We start from the raw sequence: 13280 nt of genomic DNA on the forward strand, positions 1-13280 counted from the left end.
GCGCACACAGACACGCACACAGGGAGGAGGCCACGTGACGGTGAAGGCCGGGGTCAGGGTGATGTTTCCACAAGCTGAGGAAAGCCAGAGATTGCCAGCAAATGTCCAGGTCCAGGGAAGAGTCCTAGAACAGATCCTTTCTCAACCTCAGAAGGAATCCATCCTCCAACACCTTGTTTCAGACTTCAGTTCAGTTCAGTTGCTCAGTCGTGTCTGACCCTTTGTGACCCCATGGACTGCAGCACGCCAGGCCTCCCTGTCCATCATCAACTCCTGGAGTTCACCCAAACTCATGTCCACTGAGTCGGTGATGCCATCCAACCATCTCATCCTCTGTCGTCCCCTTCTTTCCTGCCTTCAGTCTTTCCCAACATCAGGGTCTTTTCAAATGAGTCAGCTCTTCGCATTAGGTGGCCAAATATTGGAGTTTCAGCTTCAACACCAGTCCTTCCAATGAACAGCCTCCAGAAAGGTGCGAGGTCTGTGTCTAAGCCACTCAGTTTGTGATACTCAGTCTGTCCGCAGCTGTAGCAAACACATATAGGGAGCTCAGGTCTGATGGCGAGCAGGGCTTAGCATATCGTCTGTTAAATGACGAAGCAAATGAAGAAAGAAGGAAAGGGTGGAGGGAAGGAAAAGAGAGCCTAAAGGACAGGGAAGCCTGGCATGCTACAGTCCACAGGGTCGCAGAGTCAGACACGACTGAGTGACTGAACAGTAACAGCAAGAAATTTCATTTATTTCAAATGTGACTCAATCAAAGCTTTCAAATCTGACTTAATGTGTCTTTACAGTATTTTACATATATTGTTCATGCTCAGCTGCTTCAGTCATGTCAGACTCTTTGTGACCCTATGGACTGTAGCCTGCCAGACTCCTCTATCCGTGGGATTCTCCATGCAAGAATACTGGAGTGGGTTGCCATGCCCTCCTCCAGGGGATCTTTCCAACCCAAGGATTGAACCTGCAGCTCCTTCTTTACCACTGAGCCACCGAGGAAGCCCTTCACTTACATTACTTTATACAAATTTTATAGGTCAATCTGTCTATATTGTGTTGCCTGTTTGCAGCCAAGGTCTAGGGTTTGAAGAACTCAGCAGTTGGTAGAATTCCTGACATCTCAGGGTTGGCAGGGCCCAATAAGAGTTCACTCAGTGGACTCAATGGTAAAGAATCCACCTGCCAATGCAGGAGATGCCAGACACGTGGGTTCAATCCCCAGGTTGGGAAGATCCTCTAGAGGAGGAAATGGCAACTCCAGTATTCTTGCCTGGGAAAATCCCATGGATAGAGGAGCCTGGCGGGCTACAGTTTATGGGGTCACAAAGAGTCGGACGTCTATGGGGTCACAAAAAGTCAGATGTGATTGAGCACACGTATAAATACACCATGTTCTTTCTGTCCTATTCCAGGCCGGGCCCTTTCTGATCCTGCTGGGTCCTGCGGGCTCAGCCTTTGCCTGGCCTGACTTCCTGCTCCTGAGCAGCCCTGTGCGCTGACTGTGCGCAGGACTTCAGAGAGAGGAAGCGCTGTTGCCGGGGTCTCCACCTCCTTCAGAGCACCTGATCTGACTGCCGGGGGCAGAGGATGTGGATCCCAGCCAGAGGCAAAGCTCTCCATCTACTTAGCAGATGCTCCTTTCCCAAATGGCTGTAATTGAGTCTCACTCAATTAAGCAACTATGTACTGGGTGCTTATTATAGACTGGCTCTTAGCCTAGGGGAACTCAAGCAGACTCAGGCTGCAGAAATCCAGCTTGACAAAACTGTCGTCATTTCTTCAAACCTGCTGTGTCATACACACACACATACACACACACACACGCACACACGCATGCACACGACCTGAACACTGGAGCAAGATGCCTCCCAGACAGAGGCCAGCACCCCAGTATCCCAAATGGTTGTCCTTGATCTTGACACTTGGGGATGGTGGGGGTCCCTGAGGACCCCCAGCTCACTCCAACATTTAGTGATGCTCTAGACAGAAGCTGGATTATTGGTTAGGCTTTAGTTATGGAAGGATGGGAGAAAGGAACACAGGATGTGTTTGTTATTATTGCTGACTCGGCTCTCTTGCCAAGAAAGGAAAGCCAACACAGACTGCGTGAGAAAAAATGTCAAATTTCCATATTACTTTTAACTGCTATTACTTCTGTTTTAAATATGCAAGTGCTAACCTAATCTTTGCCTTCACAAATCTCAGTCTGAAAAGAAGCATAGACCTTGGTTATCTGCATGTTTAAGTCCATGTTCAGAAGACCAAGGTCTCACAAATCATTTTCTACTTGAAAAAGGCTCTCTCTAAATTGCACATTAAAAATAATTCACTGAAACATAAATTTTGTTTGGAAAAATGAAAGTCGCCAGTCGTGTCTGACTCTTTGCAATCCCATGGACTATATAGTCCATAGAATTCTCCAGGCCAGAATACCGGAGTGGGTAGCCTTTCTCTTCTCCAGGAGATTTTCCCAACACAGGGATCGAACCCAGGCTTCCCACATTGCAGGTGGATTCTTTACCAGCTGAGCCACAAGGGAAGCCCTTTGTTTGGAAATTTCTATTTCAAAGATGAATGTGTGTGAGACATGTATCTCTGTTTGGGCCAAAGGTATGAGAAATGAAGAAGGTAACTTTCAAAATGATTGTTATTCCAGGTGATCAAATGATTCTTAAGTATAATAAATTCAAGTGGTCTTGAGACATTTTAAGCAAAGGGCAAAATCAGACTTGGATGGGAACCCACTGGAATTGCAGCAGAGGTTGCCAGCAAGACCAGGCTTCTCCAGGTTTTCAAGTCCTGGGAGGACCTTCTTCTCTTGAGTCACTTTGGAAATGACTTCAGGCCAGAGCTTTGGTAGCTTCTAAGGGGAAGCTCCTTAGAACCTCCCTCCTGCCTCTCTTGGGAAAGTAAAATGTGGATCTTAAGAGGTTTATGATCATAATTTAAACCATTCTCAACTTTGGGCAAATGGGAAATTTGAATTTTCATTCATTCATTATAACAATAATGAATGTTTATTAAGTACCTGCTCCATGCCAAGCACTGTGAATTACTGTATGGTTCTCAGGATAAACCTGTTTAGATAAGGATTTGTTCTCACCCCACCACTTACTCCGAGAGAAAACTGGGGCCCAGAGAGGCTAAATAATGGGCCCAAGGTCACCCAGCTGGTAAGTGCAGGGCCTGGGGCCCATATCACACCGCATCATCACTTCCACCCACTCTCTCCGCTAAAACACAGTTGATCTGGGGCTCGAGACTGAAGGAAACACTAAAGGTTTTGATGATGAAATTGTGAGACTTGTTGGGAAGCAGAGTGGGTGGTGGAAATCAGTAGATTTTTTTTTAACTTGAGCTCGATGACATAGTCCATTCTCTGACAATTGCAAACACTTACTGAGGAAGGAGTAAGAGTGGTTTATGTGAATTCTGCTTCCCCTGATTTAAAACGCATCCCTGCCTCTTAATAGAATGTCTCGAATTCCACAAGCCGGCCACGTGGTGGCAGACCCTCGGGTTCGTGTGGCCTGAGTGACACTCTGTGGACCTTCATTCATTAGAGAGTTAATGCTGTGTCAAGAAGAGCAATTTGGAAAACCAGCTCTTTCTGCAAGATGGCAGTTATTTACAACTGCCCAAGCTGACTGGCAATGCCAGGAGCCGAAATTAATTGCAGATCAAATGAACAAAAATGTCTTTCTTGGTGTTTTTAGGGCCCAAAGCCATTTTAATAGATTCTCAAAAATCTCAGTGAGAAGAAAGAAGGAAAAAAAAAAAACCTTGGCAAGTCCTTTTGATAGGCAATTACTGCCCAGGGTTGGAGGAATAGTAAGTATATATTTGGAAACAAGGTAATAAGAACTTGGAAAGGGGCAAGTGTTAGTCACTCAGTCATGTCTGACTCTTTGTGGCCTCATGGACTGTAGCCTACCAGGCTCCTCTGTCCATGGAATTTTCCAGGCAAGAACACTGGAGTGGGTTGCCATTCCATTCTCCAGGGGATCTTCCTGGTCCAGGGATTGAAGCTGGGTCTCCCACATTGCAGGCAAATACTTTACCATCTGAGCCACCAGGGAAGGAGCAAAAGATGTCCTGAATACTGACTGTCAGGACCACCTAGTGGACCTTCAGGTACTTTGGGTTTTGTTTCTATGACAAATTCTGTAAGGTGGTACGTTAGTTTTCTGTGGCTGCTGTAAAAAATTACTACAAAGTTAGTGGCTTAAAGAAACATATATTTAGTCTCTCACAGTTCTGGGGGTCACAAGTCTAAAATAGGTCTCATGGAGCAAAAGTCGTTTGTGGCAAGTTTGATCACCGGGCCAGGAAGATCCCACGTGCCGCAGTGCAACTAAGCCCGTGCACCACAACTACTGAGCTGTGCTCTAGAGCCCTGGTGGCTCAGATGGTAAAGCGTCTGCCTGCAATGAGGAAGACCCGGGTTCGATCCCTGGGTCAGGAAGACCCCCTGGAGAAGGAAATGGAAACCCACTCCAGTACTCTTGCCTGGAAAATTCCATGGATGGAGGAGCCTGGTATGCTACAGTCCAAGGGGTTGCAAAGTCGGACACGACTGAGCAACTTCACTTTCTAGAGCCTGGGAACGGCCACTGTTGAGCCCAGGTGCCTCAACTACTGAAGCCTGTGTGCCCTAGAGCCTGTGCTTCACAACAAAAGAAGCCACCACAATGAGAAGCTGCTGCGGCTGCTGCTAAGTTGCTTCAGTTGTGTCCGACTCTGTCCGACCCCATAGACGGCAGCCCACTAGGCTCCCCCGTCCCTGGGATTCTCCAGGCAAGAACACTGGAGTGAGTTGTCATTTCCTGCTTCAATGCATGAAAGTGAAAAGTGAAAGTGAAGTCGCTCAGTGCGACCCCATGGATCCCATGGACTGCAGCCTACCAGGCTCCTCCGTCCATGGGATTTTCCAGGCAAGAGTACTGGAGTGGGTTGCCATTGCCTTCTCCGGAGAAACACTTGCATTGAAACAAGTAGCCCCTGCTCTTTGCAACTGGAGAAAAAGCCTGTTGACAGCAACGAAGACCCAGCACAGTCAGAAATAAATAGATAAATAAAATTATTTTTTAAAAAGTCAGTTGTCGGCAGGGCTGTGTCCCTTCTGGATCTGTTTTCCGTCTTTTCCAGCTTCTCAAGGCCGCCTGCATTCCTTGGCTTGCCGCCCCTCCCATCATCTTCAGAGTCAACATTACACCACCTCCGCTACACTATCACATCTCCTTCTCTGATTACAGCTCTCCTGCTTCTCTTATAAGGACGCCTGTGATTACCCTTGACCTACCGGATAATACAGGATAACCTCCCATCCTAAACCTTTGACTTCTTCACATTTGCAAAACCTCTTTTGCCATGTAAAATAGCATATGTGTGTTTCCAGGAATTAGGAAGTGGACACTTGGGGAGTTGATATTCTGCCTTCCACGGCTGGGCGTGGTTATGTACCCATTTTAAAGATGAGTAAAGAAATCCAGAGATCTTGGGCAATTTCCTTCAAACCACTCAGCTGGTAAAAAGATGAGTAGGATTTGAATTCAGAGCAGCAGGCCCTAGAGCCCAAACTCTTTCTCCCCGCCACATTGTTCCATTACAGACTCCCAGCCTCATGCTGAATTTAATCTCATGATATTTCCAAGGATTAGTGTAAATGCTACCATTTTTAGGACTGTTTCCAATGAACTAATCTGCATCTTCAACTCTCCTAGAAGATAAACTAGGAGGGAGCGCAGATTGGGAGCTTGGACACAGGGCCATGGGGCAGGTTGCCCTTCACCTGGCTAACTCCCGCTGGCCCTTCAGCTCTCAGACTCTTATGTCCCTCCTCCAGGAAGTACTCCTGGAATCCCTCAAAGGAGAGCTCATCCCAGTGTTACACATGACACGTGTCTGTTTCTATGTCTTTCTCCTTAGGTCACAATAATGTTACTGGTGACTCTGAAGCACAAGCATGATATAAGCTGTTTGTAGCATGGATGAACTCATGAATGAGTAAGTCCACCAACATCTGGGGTTATCTGATAGCTCAGTTGGTAAAGAATCCGCCTGCAATGCAGGAGACCCCAGTTTGATTCCTGGGTCGGGAAGATCCCCTGGAGAAGGGATAGGCTACCTACTCCTGCATTCTTGGGCTTCCCTTGTGGCTCAGCTGGTAAAGAATCTGCCTGCAAAGCAGGAGACCTGGGTTCAATCCCTGGGTTGGGAAGATCCCCTGGAGAAGGAAAAGGCTACTCACTCCAGTATTCTGGCCTGGAGAATTCCATGGACTGTGGAAGTCCATGGGGTGGCAAACAGTGGGACGCGACTGAGCGACTTTCACTTTCACCAACACCTGGGCTTCCCAGGTGGTGCTAGTGAAAGAACCCACCTGCTAATTCAGGAGATGCAGCAGATCTGGGTTCAGTCCCTCGGTTGGGAAGATCCCCTGCAGGAGGGCATGGCAACCCACTCCAGTATTCTTGCCTGGAGGATCCTTTGGACAGAAGAGTCTGGTGGGCTACAGTCAGACACGACTGGAGTGACTTAGCACGCACACACGCACCACCAGCACTATGAAGCCAAAGTCCCTGCTCTGGGCCCTCACCGAGATGCCCGCACCTCTGGAATGTGCAAGATCCAAATGACTGTGGCACATCAGAATCCAAACTTGGAGAAGCGGGCAGGCTCTTCAGAGGCTGTGACCTCTAGCTCTGATCTTAGAAAAGTCCTCTCTTTCTCTCCCAGGAGGGCAAAGTCATTTTCTTCCTTCCTGGGACTAATCCTCATAAGAAGGACTTCATCAAAGGCTGTTGGCTCTACTAAGGATGGTCTGCCAGCCAGAGAGCGGGCACCAGAAGCTGGGGGTCAGAGAGACGGAGGCTGGAAGCATCACCAAGCCCTCTGTTGGCTCCTTTTTCAAACAGTCACTGGACTGCCAGGATTGATGTGTACCTTCCTGAGACCTCAGGTAAAGCACTCAGGGCCTTGGGAAGAGAGAGGCCTTAGATGTTAGTGCTTCCCATGCCCTCAGGTTCTGACCTACTGCTGTGGGATCCTGGGTAAGTCATTTCGTCTGGTCTTGGTTTCCTCAGATGGTCAGACAGCATCACCGGCTCGATGGACATAAGTTTGAGCAAGCTCCGGGAGTAGGTGATGGACGGGGTAGCCTGGTGTGCTGTAGTCCACGGGGTTGCAAAGAGTCAGACATGACTGAATGACTGAACTGAGCTGAACTGGCTTCCTCAGCTATGGAAAGATTGCGAGAGACCCTGAAAAGTCCTGCTCTCTGCAAGAATGTCCATCACAGCCTTATTTAAAGTGACAAACAATGGGACATGACTGAACGACTGAACTGAACTGAACTGAACAATGGGAACCTACCTAGCCAGAACTAGAGCAGTTCACACTCACTGACTTACGTCATGTGCCAGGCATTGTGTGCATCACTAAGTATGTGCCCACTTGTTTAATCCTCATTCCTTCCCTATCAGGCGGGGATGGTGTCCTTATTATAGAAATGGGGAAACTGAGTCACAGAGCTGTTGAATATCTCACTGGGGTCATGCAGTTTAAAAGGGGTGGAGCTGGGATGAGATTCTGGGCAGTGTGGCTCTGCAGTTTGAGCGGAGACACTCAACAACCTCACCCCATAGACAACGGTTAAGGACACGGCTTTACAGCCAATTCTTGAAGAATGATACAGCTTTCACAACTAGTGTTAATTCAGAGGGGGCAACAATCTGTGTACTTTTTCTGTATATGTGTCATACTTCAATAAAAATTTCCCTGGTGGCTCAGTCAATAAAGAATCACCTGCAATGCAGGAGACCTGGGTTTGATCCCTGGGTTGGGAAGATCTCCTGGAGAAGGAAAGGGCAACCCACTCCAGTATTCTTGCCTGGGAAATCCCATGGACAGAAGAGCCTGGTGGGCTCCAGTCCATGGGGTCACAAAAGTTGGATAATACTTGGTGACTAAACCATCACCATCAATAAAAATTTACTCAAATAATAAATAATAAAATGGAAAATTATTTGGGACATAAGTTTAGGTGAACAAAAAGCAGAATTAAAATTAGTCTAAAGATAGGAGTTTTTAAATTATAGTTGATTTACAGTTTGTGTTAGTTTGTGGTATATAGCAAAGTGATTCAGTTTTATGTATATATTCACATATATTTACACTTTTTCATACTCTTTTCCATCATAGGGTATTAGGGGATGTTGAGTATAGTTCCCTGTGCTATACAGTAGGACTATTGTTTATTTTATATATATCAGTGTGTATCTTCTAATCCTAAACTCCTACTTTGTCCCTCCCCCCACACCTTTCCCCTTTGGAAACCATAAATTTGTTTTCTATGCCTGTGAGTCTGTTTTGTTTTGTAAATTAGTTAATTTGTGTCATATTTTAGACTCTACATATAAGTGATATCATATGATATTTGCCTGACTTACTTCACTTAGTATGATAATCTCTAGGTCCATCCATGTTGCTACAAATGGCATTATTTCATTCTTTTTTATGCCCAAGTAATATTCTATTGTATATATATATATATATAACACATCCTCTTTATCCAGTCCTATGTGGATGGACATTTAGGTTGGTTCTATGTCCTGGCTATTGTTAACAGTGCTGCTACCAACACTGGGGTGCGTGTATCTTTTTGAATTACAGTTTTCTCTGAATATATGCTCAGGAGTGGGTTGCTAGATCATAGGCAACTCCAGTTCTAGCTTTTTAAGGAAACTTCATACTGTTCTCCATAGTGGCTGCAACAATTTGCATTCTCACTAACAGTGTAGGAGGGTTCCTTTTTCTCCATACCCTTTCCAGCAATTGTTATTTTTAGACTTTTTAATGATGATCATTCTGATTGGTGTGAAATGATACCTCATTGTAATTTTGATTTGCATCTCTCTAATAATTAGCAATTTTGAGCTAAAGATAGCATTATACTGAGTAAGATTAATACAGCTGTCTATGTCTAGAGAACAAAAGAAATTTTGCCAAACTTACCTGGGTAGTATGATTGTAGGTATTTCTTCTTTGTTTCTATTTTCTGTATTTTATGAATTTACTCTAATGAGCTCATGTTGATTTCTTATAGCAACAAAATACTTTACACAAAAACCCTCAAAAAACAAACCCTGTAATTTTCCCATCACTTTCATTCCAGGCTGACTGTGCTTTCTTGCTGATCAATGTAAAAATTACTAATGACAATTGCGTGCAGTCTGTAAATTGAGACAAGAATTTTGCGAAACTTCCAGGTTGTGAAACATCAAGATATGTTTTCCTAACAAAAAGACCGTGAGTGGAAAAAGGGGACAAGCATCGGGTCTCAACAATTTCATGACATGTGTTTTTAAAAGCATCTTGTTAGAATGCTCCATTAAGAGCAAGGAGCAAATTAAACTGTTCTTTCGAAAGTGAGGCAGGAATACAATTAGAAGCCTCTGCCTGTTGGCACTGGCATCAATCTTGGCAGCGCAAATCAGTGAGCACAAGTAGAAATAAATGAGCTACTTCATCAAGGTCAAGGTAGAAGAGAAAGGAATAGCTCGTAAAGGGGGAAACTGAAGAACAGAGAGGTGGAATGCATTGTCCAATGCCACACAGTCACGAAGTTCCAGAGCCAGGATTCAATTCTGGTTTGGTCTGATTGCAAAACCTGTGCAATTACTGCTAGATTCTGAAACCCCTGAGGTTTTATTTTCCAAAACCTCAATGTTTATTCTACACACTCGAGTTGAGAGTGATGAGCTCTATGTCTCTCTTCTTTTGAACATTGGTGGCTTATCATTAAAGCTTCCCTCTTGAACTGATGGACTGAAGTGTCCTTTCTCCTTTCTCTGCCTGGCAAACTCCTACATGTTTGGGGGTGGTGATGATAGCTGATGATTTTAAAGTCATGGTAACAGAACTTAGGTTTGCACAGACTCTGATCTGGCCTCCCAGGGAGCTACGGCCCTCTTCACAGGGTGCCCATCACAGTGTGACATTTGGCACTAGATGAGAGTTCAGAGAAAGGAGTTACTTATTAAAAAGAAGACAACAGGGAAACAAGATGTAGATAAGAATGTTCTCTAGATGGCTGAAACATCAGTGATAACTGCATGATAAACCCCCCAAATTCAGACACCTTTGGAGTGACAAAGGGCATGTTCCTTTAAAGGCATGCTGGTTTGTCCCCTGGGGGTTCCCACAGTGCTGTTTAAACCCCATGATGTTCTCAGGAATAACCCTCGGTTTACTTACAGAGAAGACGGCAGCCAGAGTCTCAATGCCACCTGTGCTCAGGGTGATGTATGGGATCTTTTCTGGAGTGATTCCAGCTTTTCCAAAGATACTGTTGGTGTAGAACCAAATCTATAAAGCAGGAGAGACAAAGAAGGCAGTAAGGTCAGTGAGAGGCATCTGCTCCCTAAACTAAATTCAGGTACAAGATGGTCTCTGAGATCTGCTGCTAAGTCCAGGGGCATAAAGTGGAGCTATGAGCCAAGGTGATGATTTATTTTTTTCCTTCTCCCATTACTAAAAGAATGTCTACATTACTGGGAGCAACATGTGCTTAGCTAAGTGTGGCAATGAGATAAGAATAGAAATCTTGGTGGGGTTTCCAGGAATTCTCCTGAAAAGTAGGTTTTCACCAAAGAGGTGTGATTCCATTTTTGCCCTTCCTCTTTTCTGCTGTCAGGATGGTGAATGTGATGGCTGCCGCTTCAGCAGCCCTCTTGGGACAGCACTGCTTTTAGCCCCCAAGGTAACATTCTGAGAATAAGAGATGGTATCTGATCCACAGGACATTTTACTATCATATTTTGGAAAATCGTCAAACTAAATCTATAATGGGTACAACGTGAATGAGGCTCCTGCGAGTTCCACAACTCTCAAGCTGCATAACTATACATAGAACTCTTATGGGATGAAAGCCACCTGTTCAGATGCTGGAGCAGGAAGTTAGAAGGAAACTGTGTCTGTACTCACTAGGGCTGATTTTATAGTTTATTATCCACACCTGGGCACTTTGGAGAGTGTTAATAATGTTTCTAGGACATCAGCCATAAACCAGGACTGCCTTCTGCAAACCCCGGTATGTGGTCCTGGGGCTACTGTACCAGAGCTTTCAATTTCCTTTATGTGAGAGAGAAGGTCTATTGTTTAGGTCGCTGTTGAGGTTTCTGCCACATGAGGTCAAACCTAAGCTTAACAGACACATGTCATCAGACACTGACAGGGCATCAGAAAATCCGCGATTTGGAGTTTGGAGACCTGGCTCCATCCTGAACTACCTGTGTGACCTCAGACAATTTTCTCTGTCCGGCTGAGATTCCTTCTTCTCCTTGGTCAAAAGAGGATAACCCTAACCCTTCCTGGGAGATGTTAGGAAGTGGGTAAGGACTGTCACTATTCATTGATCCAAACTTTTGGATCAAAAGGCTGAACGTAAATCATTTGTGTTCCCTCCATCCCAGCCATTTCCTTGAAAAGCAACAGTTTGCAGAAAGATAGAAAACCATGCACATCTAGAGACTCTCTGGAGGAGGAAATGGAAACCCACCCCAGTATTCTTGCCTGGGAGATCCCATGGACAGTGGAGTCTGGCAGGCTGCCGTCCATGGGGTCGCAAAGAGTTGGACATGATCAAGTACACACACACAGACTCTGGTAAAAACTACTGCACATAAAATTATCTGACCTTGTGGGCACTGATACATCTGGTGGCAAAAATGGGTTTTAATGTTCACATAAAAGAAAGACACTCCTGTTTGTGTCTGCCTCTCATTTGAGTGAGCTGATAAATTAGAATTTTAGACTGTATCTTTGCTGTCACATCCATAGGGTAGAGAAGTGACTTCTGATAAATTCATTAATTCCTAGAGCTCCTGGGCTATGACAGAAGCCAAAATTTTCCCAAAAGCCTCAGTTTCCATTGGATTTGTTTATATGTTGAAGGTGACTGTGATCCCCAGCACATCTTCAGGGTTGGATCAAAGCAGTTTAGAGCCATTCTTAATCTTCACCCAAGTTCATGGATTTTCAACAGTCAGTGGTCTCTCCGACCATGCCCAGTTGAACTTGTGAAATGAAATATTTCCAGCCATATCCATGGGCAAGAAAGGTCACAACCATCAGCGATTTCGTAAATGTCAATGAGGGCTCCCAAAAGGGAACACAATGCCAGCGATCCAGCAGATACCATCACCCCCTACGATGGTGATTGCTGAGGAACCCTGGGGAATGCAAGATGCAGCCATCCGCTGAGTCTACCATTCCATAAGGTGAACAGGGAATTGAGGATGTAAGCAATCAAGAAACAGGAACTGGCCCCTGATAACTGAGGTGCATACAAAAGGAGTGAATTCAGTGAGCCCAGAGGCTTTCATCTCCCCATAAATGGAAGAACACTAAATCCATAGACTTGATATCTGATTTGCCTTACCTCACAATATCTTTGATGTTCAGACTTCCTGCTTCCTTTGTTGCAAACTTGTACATAGCCTGACTCCACCTCCCACCTCTGTGGAGCAGTTTTCTCAGGGCTACTGAGAGGCTACCTCCCAAGTTTGAGTCTTTAACATTTCCACCAAAGAAAACAACTCTACTTACAGGTTGTGACTTTTCTTTTTCTTTCAGTTGACACCCCGCTGCAAAGGTGGAGGCTGATGTTTGTGTTATTCTCAGCGTCAGCCCTGAACCCCACCCCCTGACCTGTTCCTCTGTCAGAAGCTTCCAGTCTCTGATCTCATGTGATCTGTATTCCCCATGGAAGCTGGCGCCATGCTCCTTCCTGCCCCTCATGCCCCTACCCACCCCAGCTTCTTCCCTGCCTCCAACTCTCCTGGAGCAACACTGCCTCCGGCACTCCTGACGGGTTTAAATGTTAGTGAAGAGTCACTGTGCAGAACACTACAGACTCACAGGGACAGTTATAAGTGGCCCTCTCTTATGTTCGTGCTAAGTCACTTCAGTCCAACTCTTTGCGACCCCACGGGGTGTAGCCCACCAGGCTCCTCTGTCCATGAGATTCTCCAGGCAAGAATACTGGAGTGGGTTGCCATGCCCTCCTCCAGGGGATCTTCCCCACCCAGGGATCGAATCCATATCGCATAAGTCTCCTGCATTAGCAGGTGGGTTCTTTACCACTGAGCCACCTGGGAAGCCCCCAGTCCTCTTGTACTTAAATGCATTTCTGCAGTGATAGGCAGAAATAGGTCCTTTGGATGGTCTCTCCATCCAGGGCCAGCAAGGAGGACCTGCTGGACTGGCCTTGTCCCCAC

At 45.7% G+C, this 13280-nt stretch overlaps 1 protein-coding gene across 1 annotated transcript in view; it reads right to left on the reverse strand.

Moving 5' to 3' along the window:
• SLC2A9 (solute carrier family 2 member 9) overlaps window positions 1–13280 on the reverse strand; it is a 215134-nt gene that overhangs the window by 85537 nt on the left and 116317 nt on the right. Inside the window, exon 8 of the mRNA XM_055589105.1 lies at window positions 10258–10368. Coding sequence (XP_055445080.1) covers window positions 10258–10368 — 111 coding nt within the window. The remainder of the gene's footprint in view (window positions 1–10257; window positions 10369–13280) is intronic.

This window comes from Bubalus kerabau, chromosome 7 (genome assembly GCF_029407905.1).
Source record: "Bubalus kerabau isolate K-KA32 ecotype Philippines breed swamp buffalo chromosome 7, PCC_UOA_SB_1v2, whole genome shotgun sequence".
Lineage (NCBI taxonomy): Eukaryota > Metazoa > Chordata > Mammalia > Artiodactyla > Bovidae > Bubalus > Bubalus kerabau.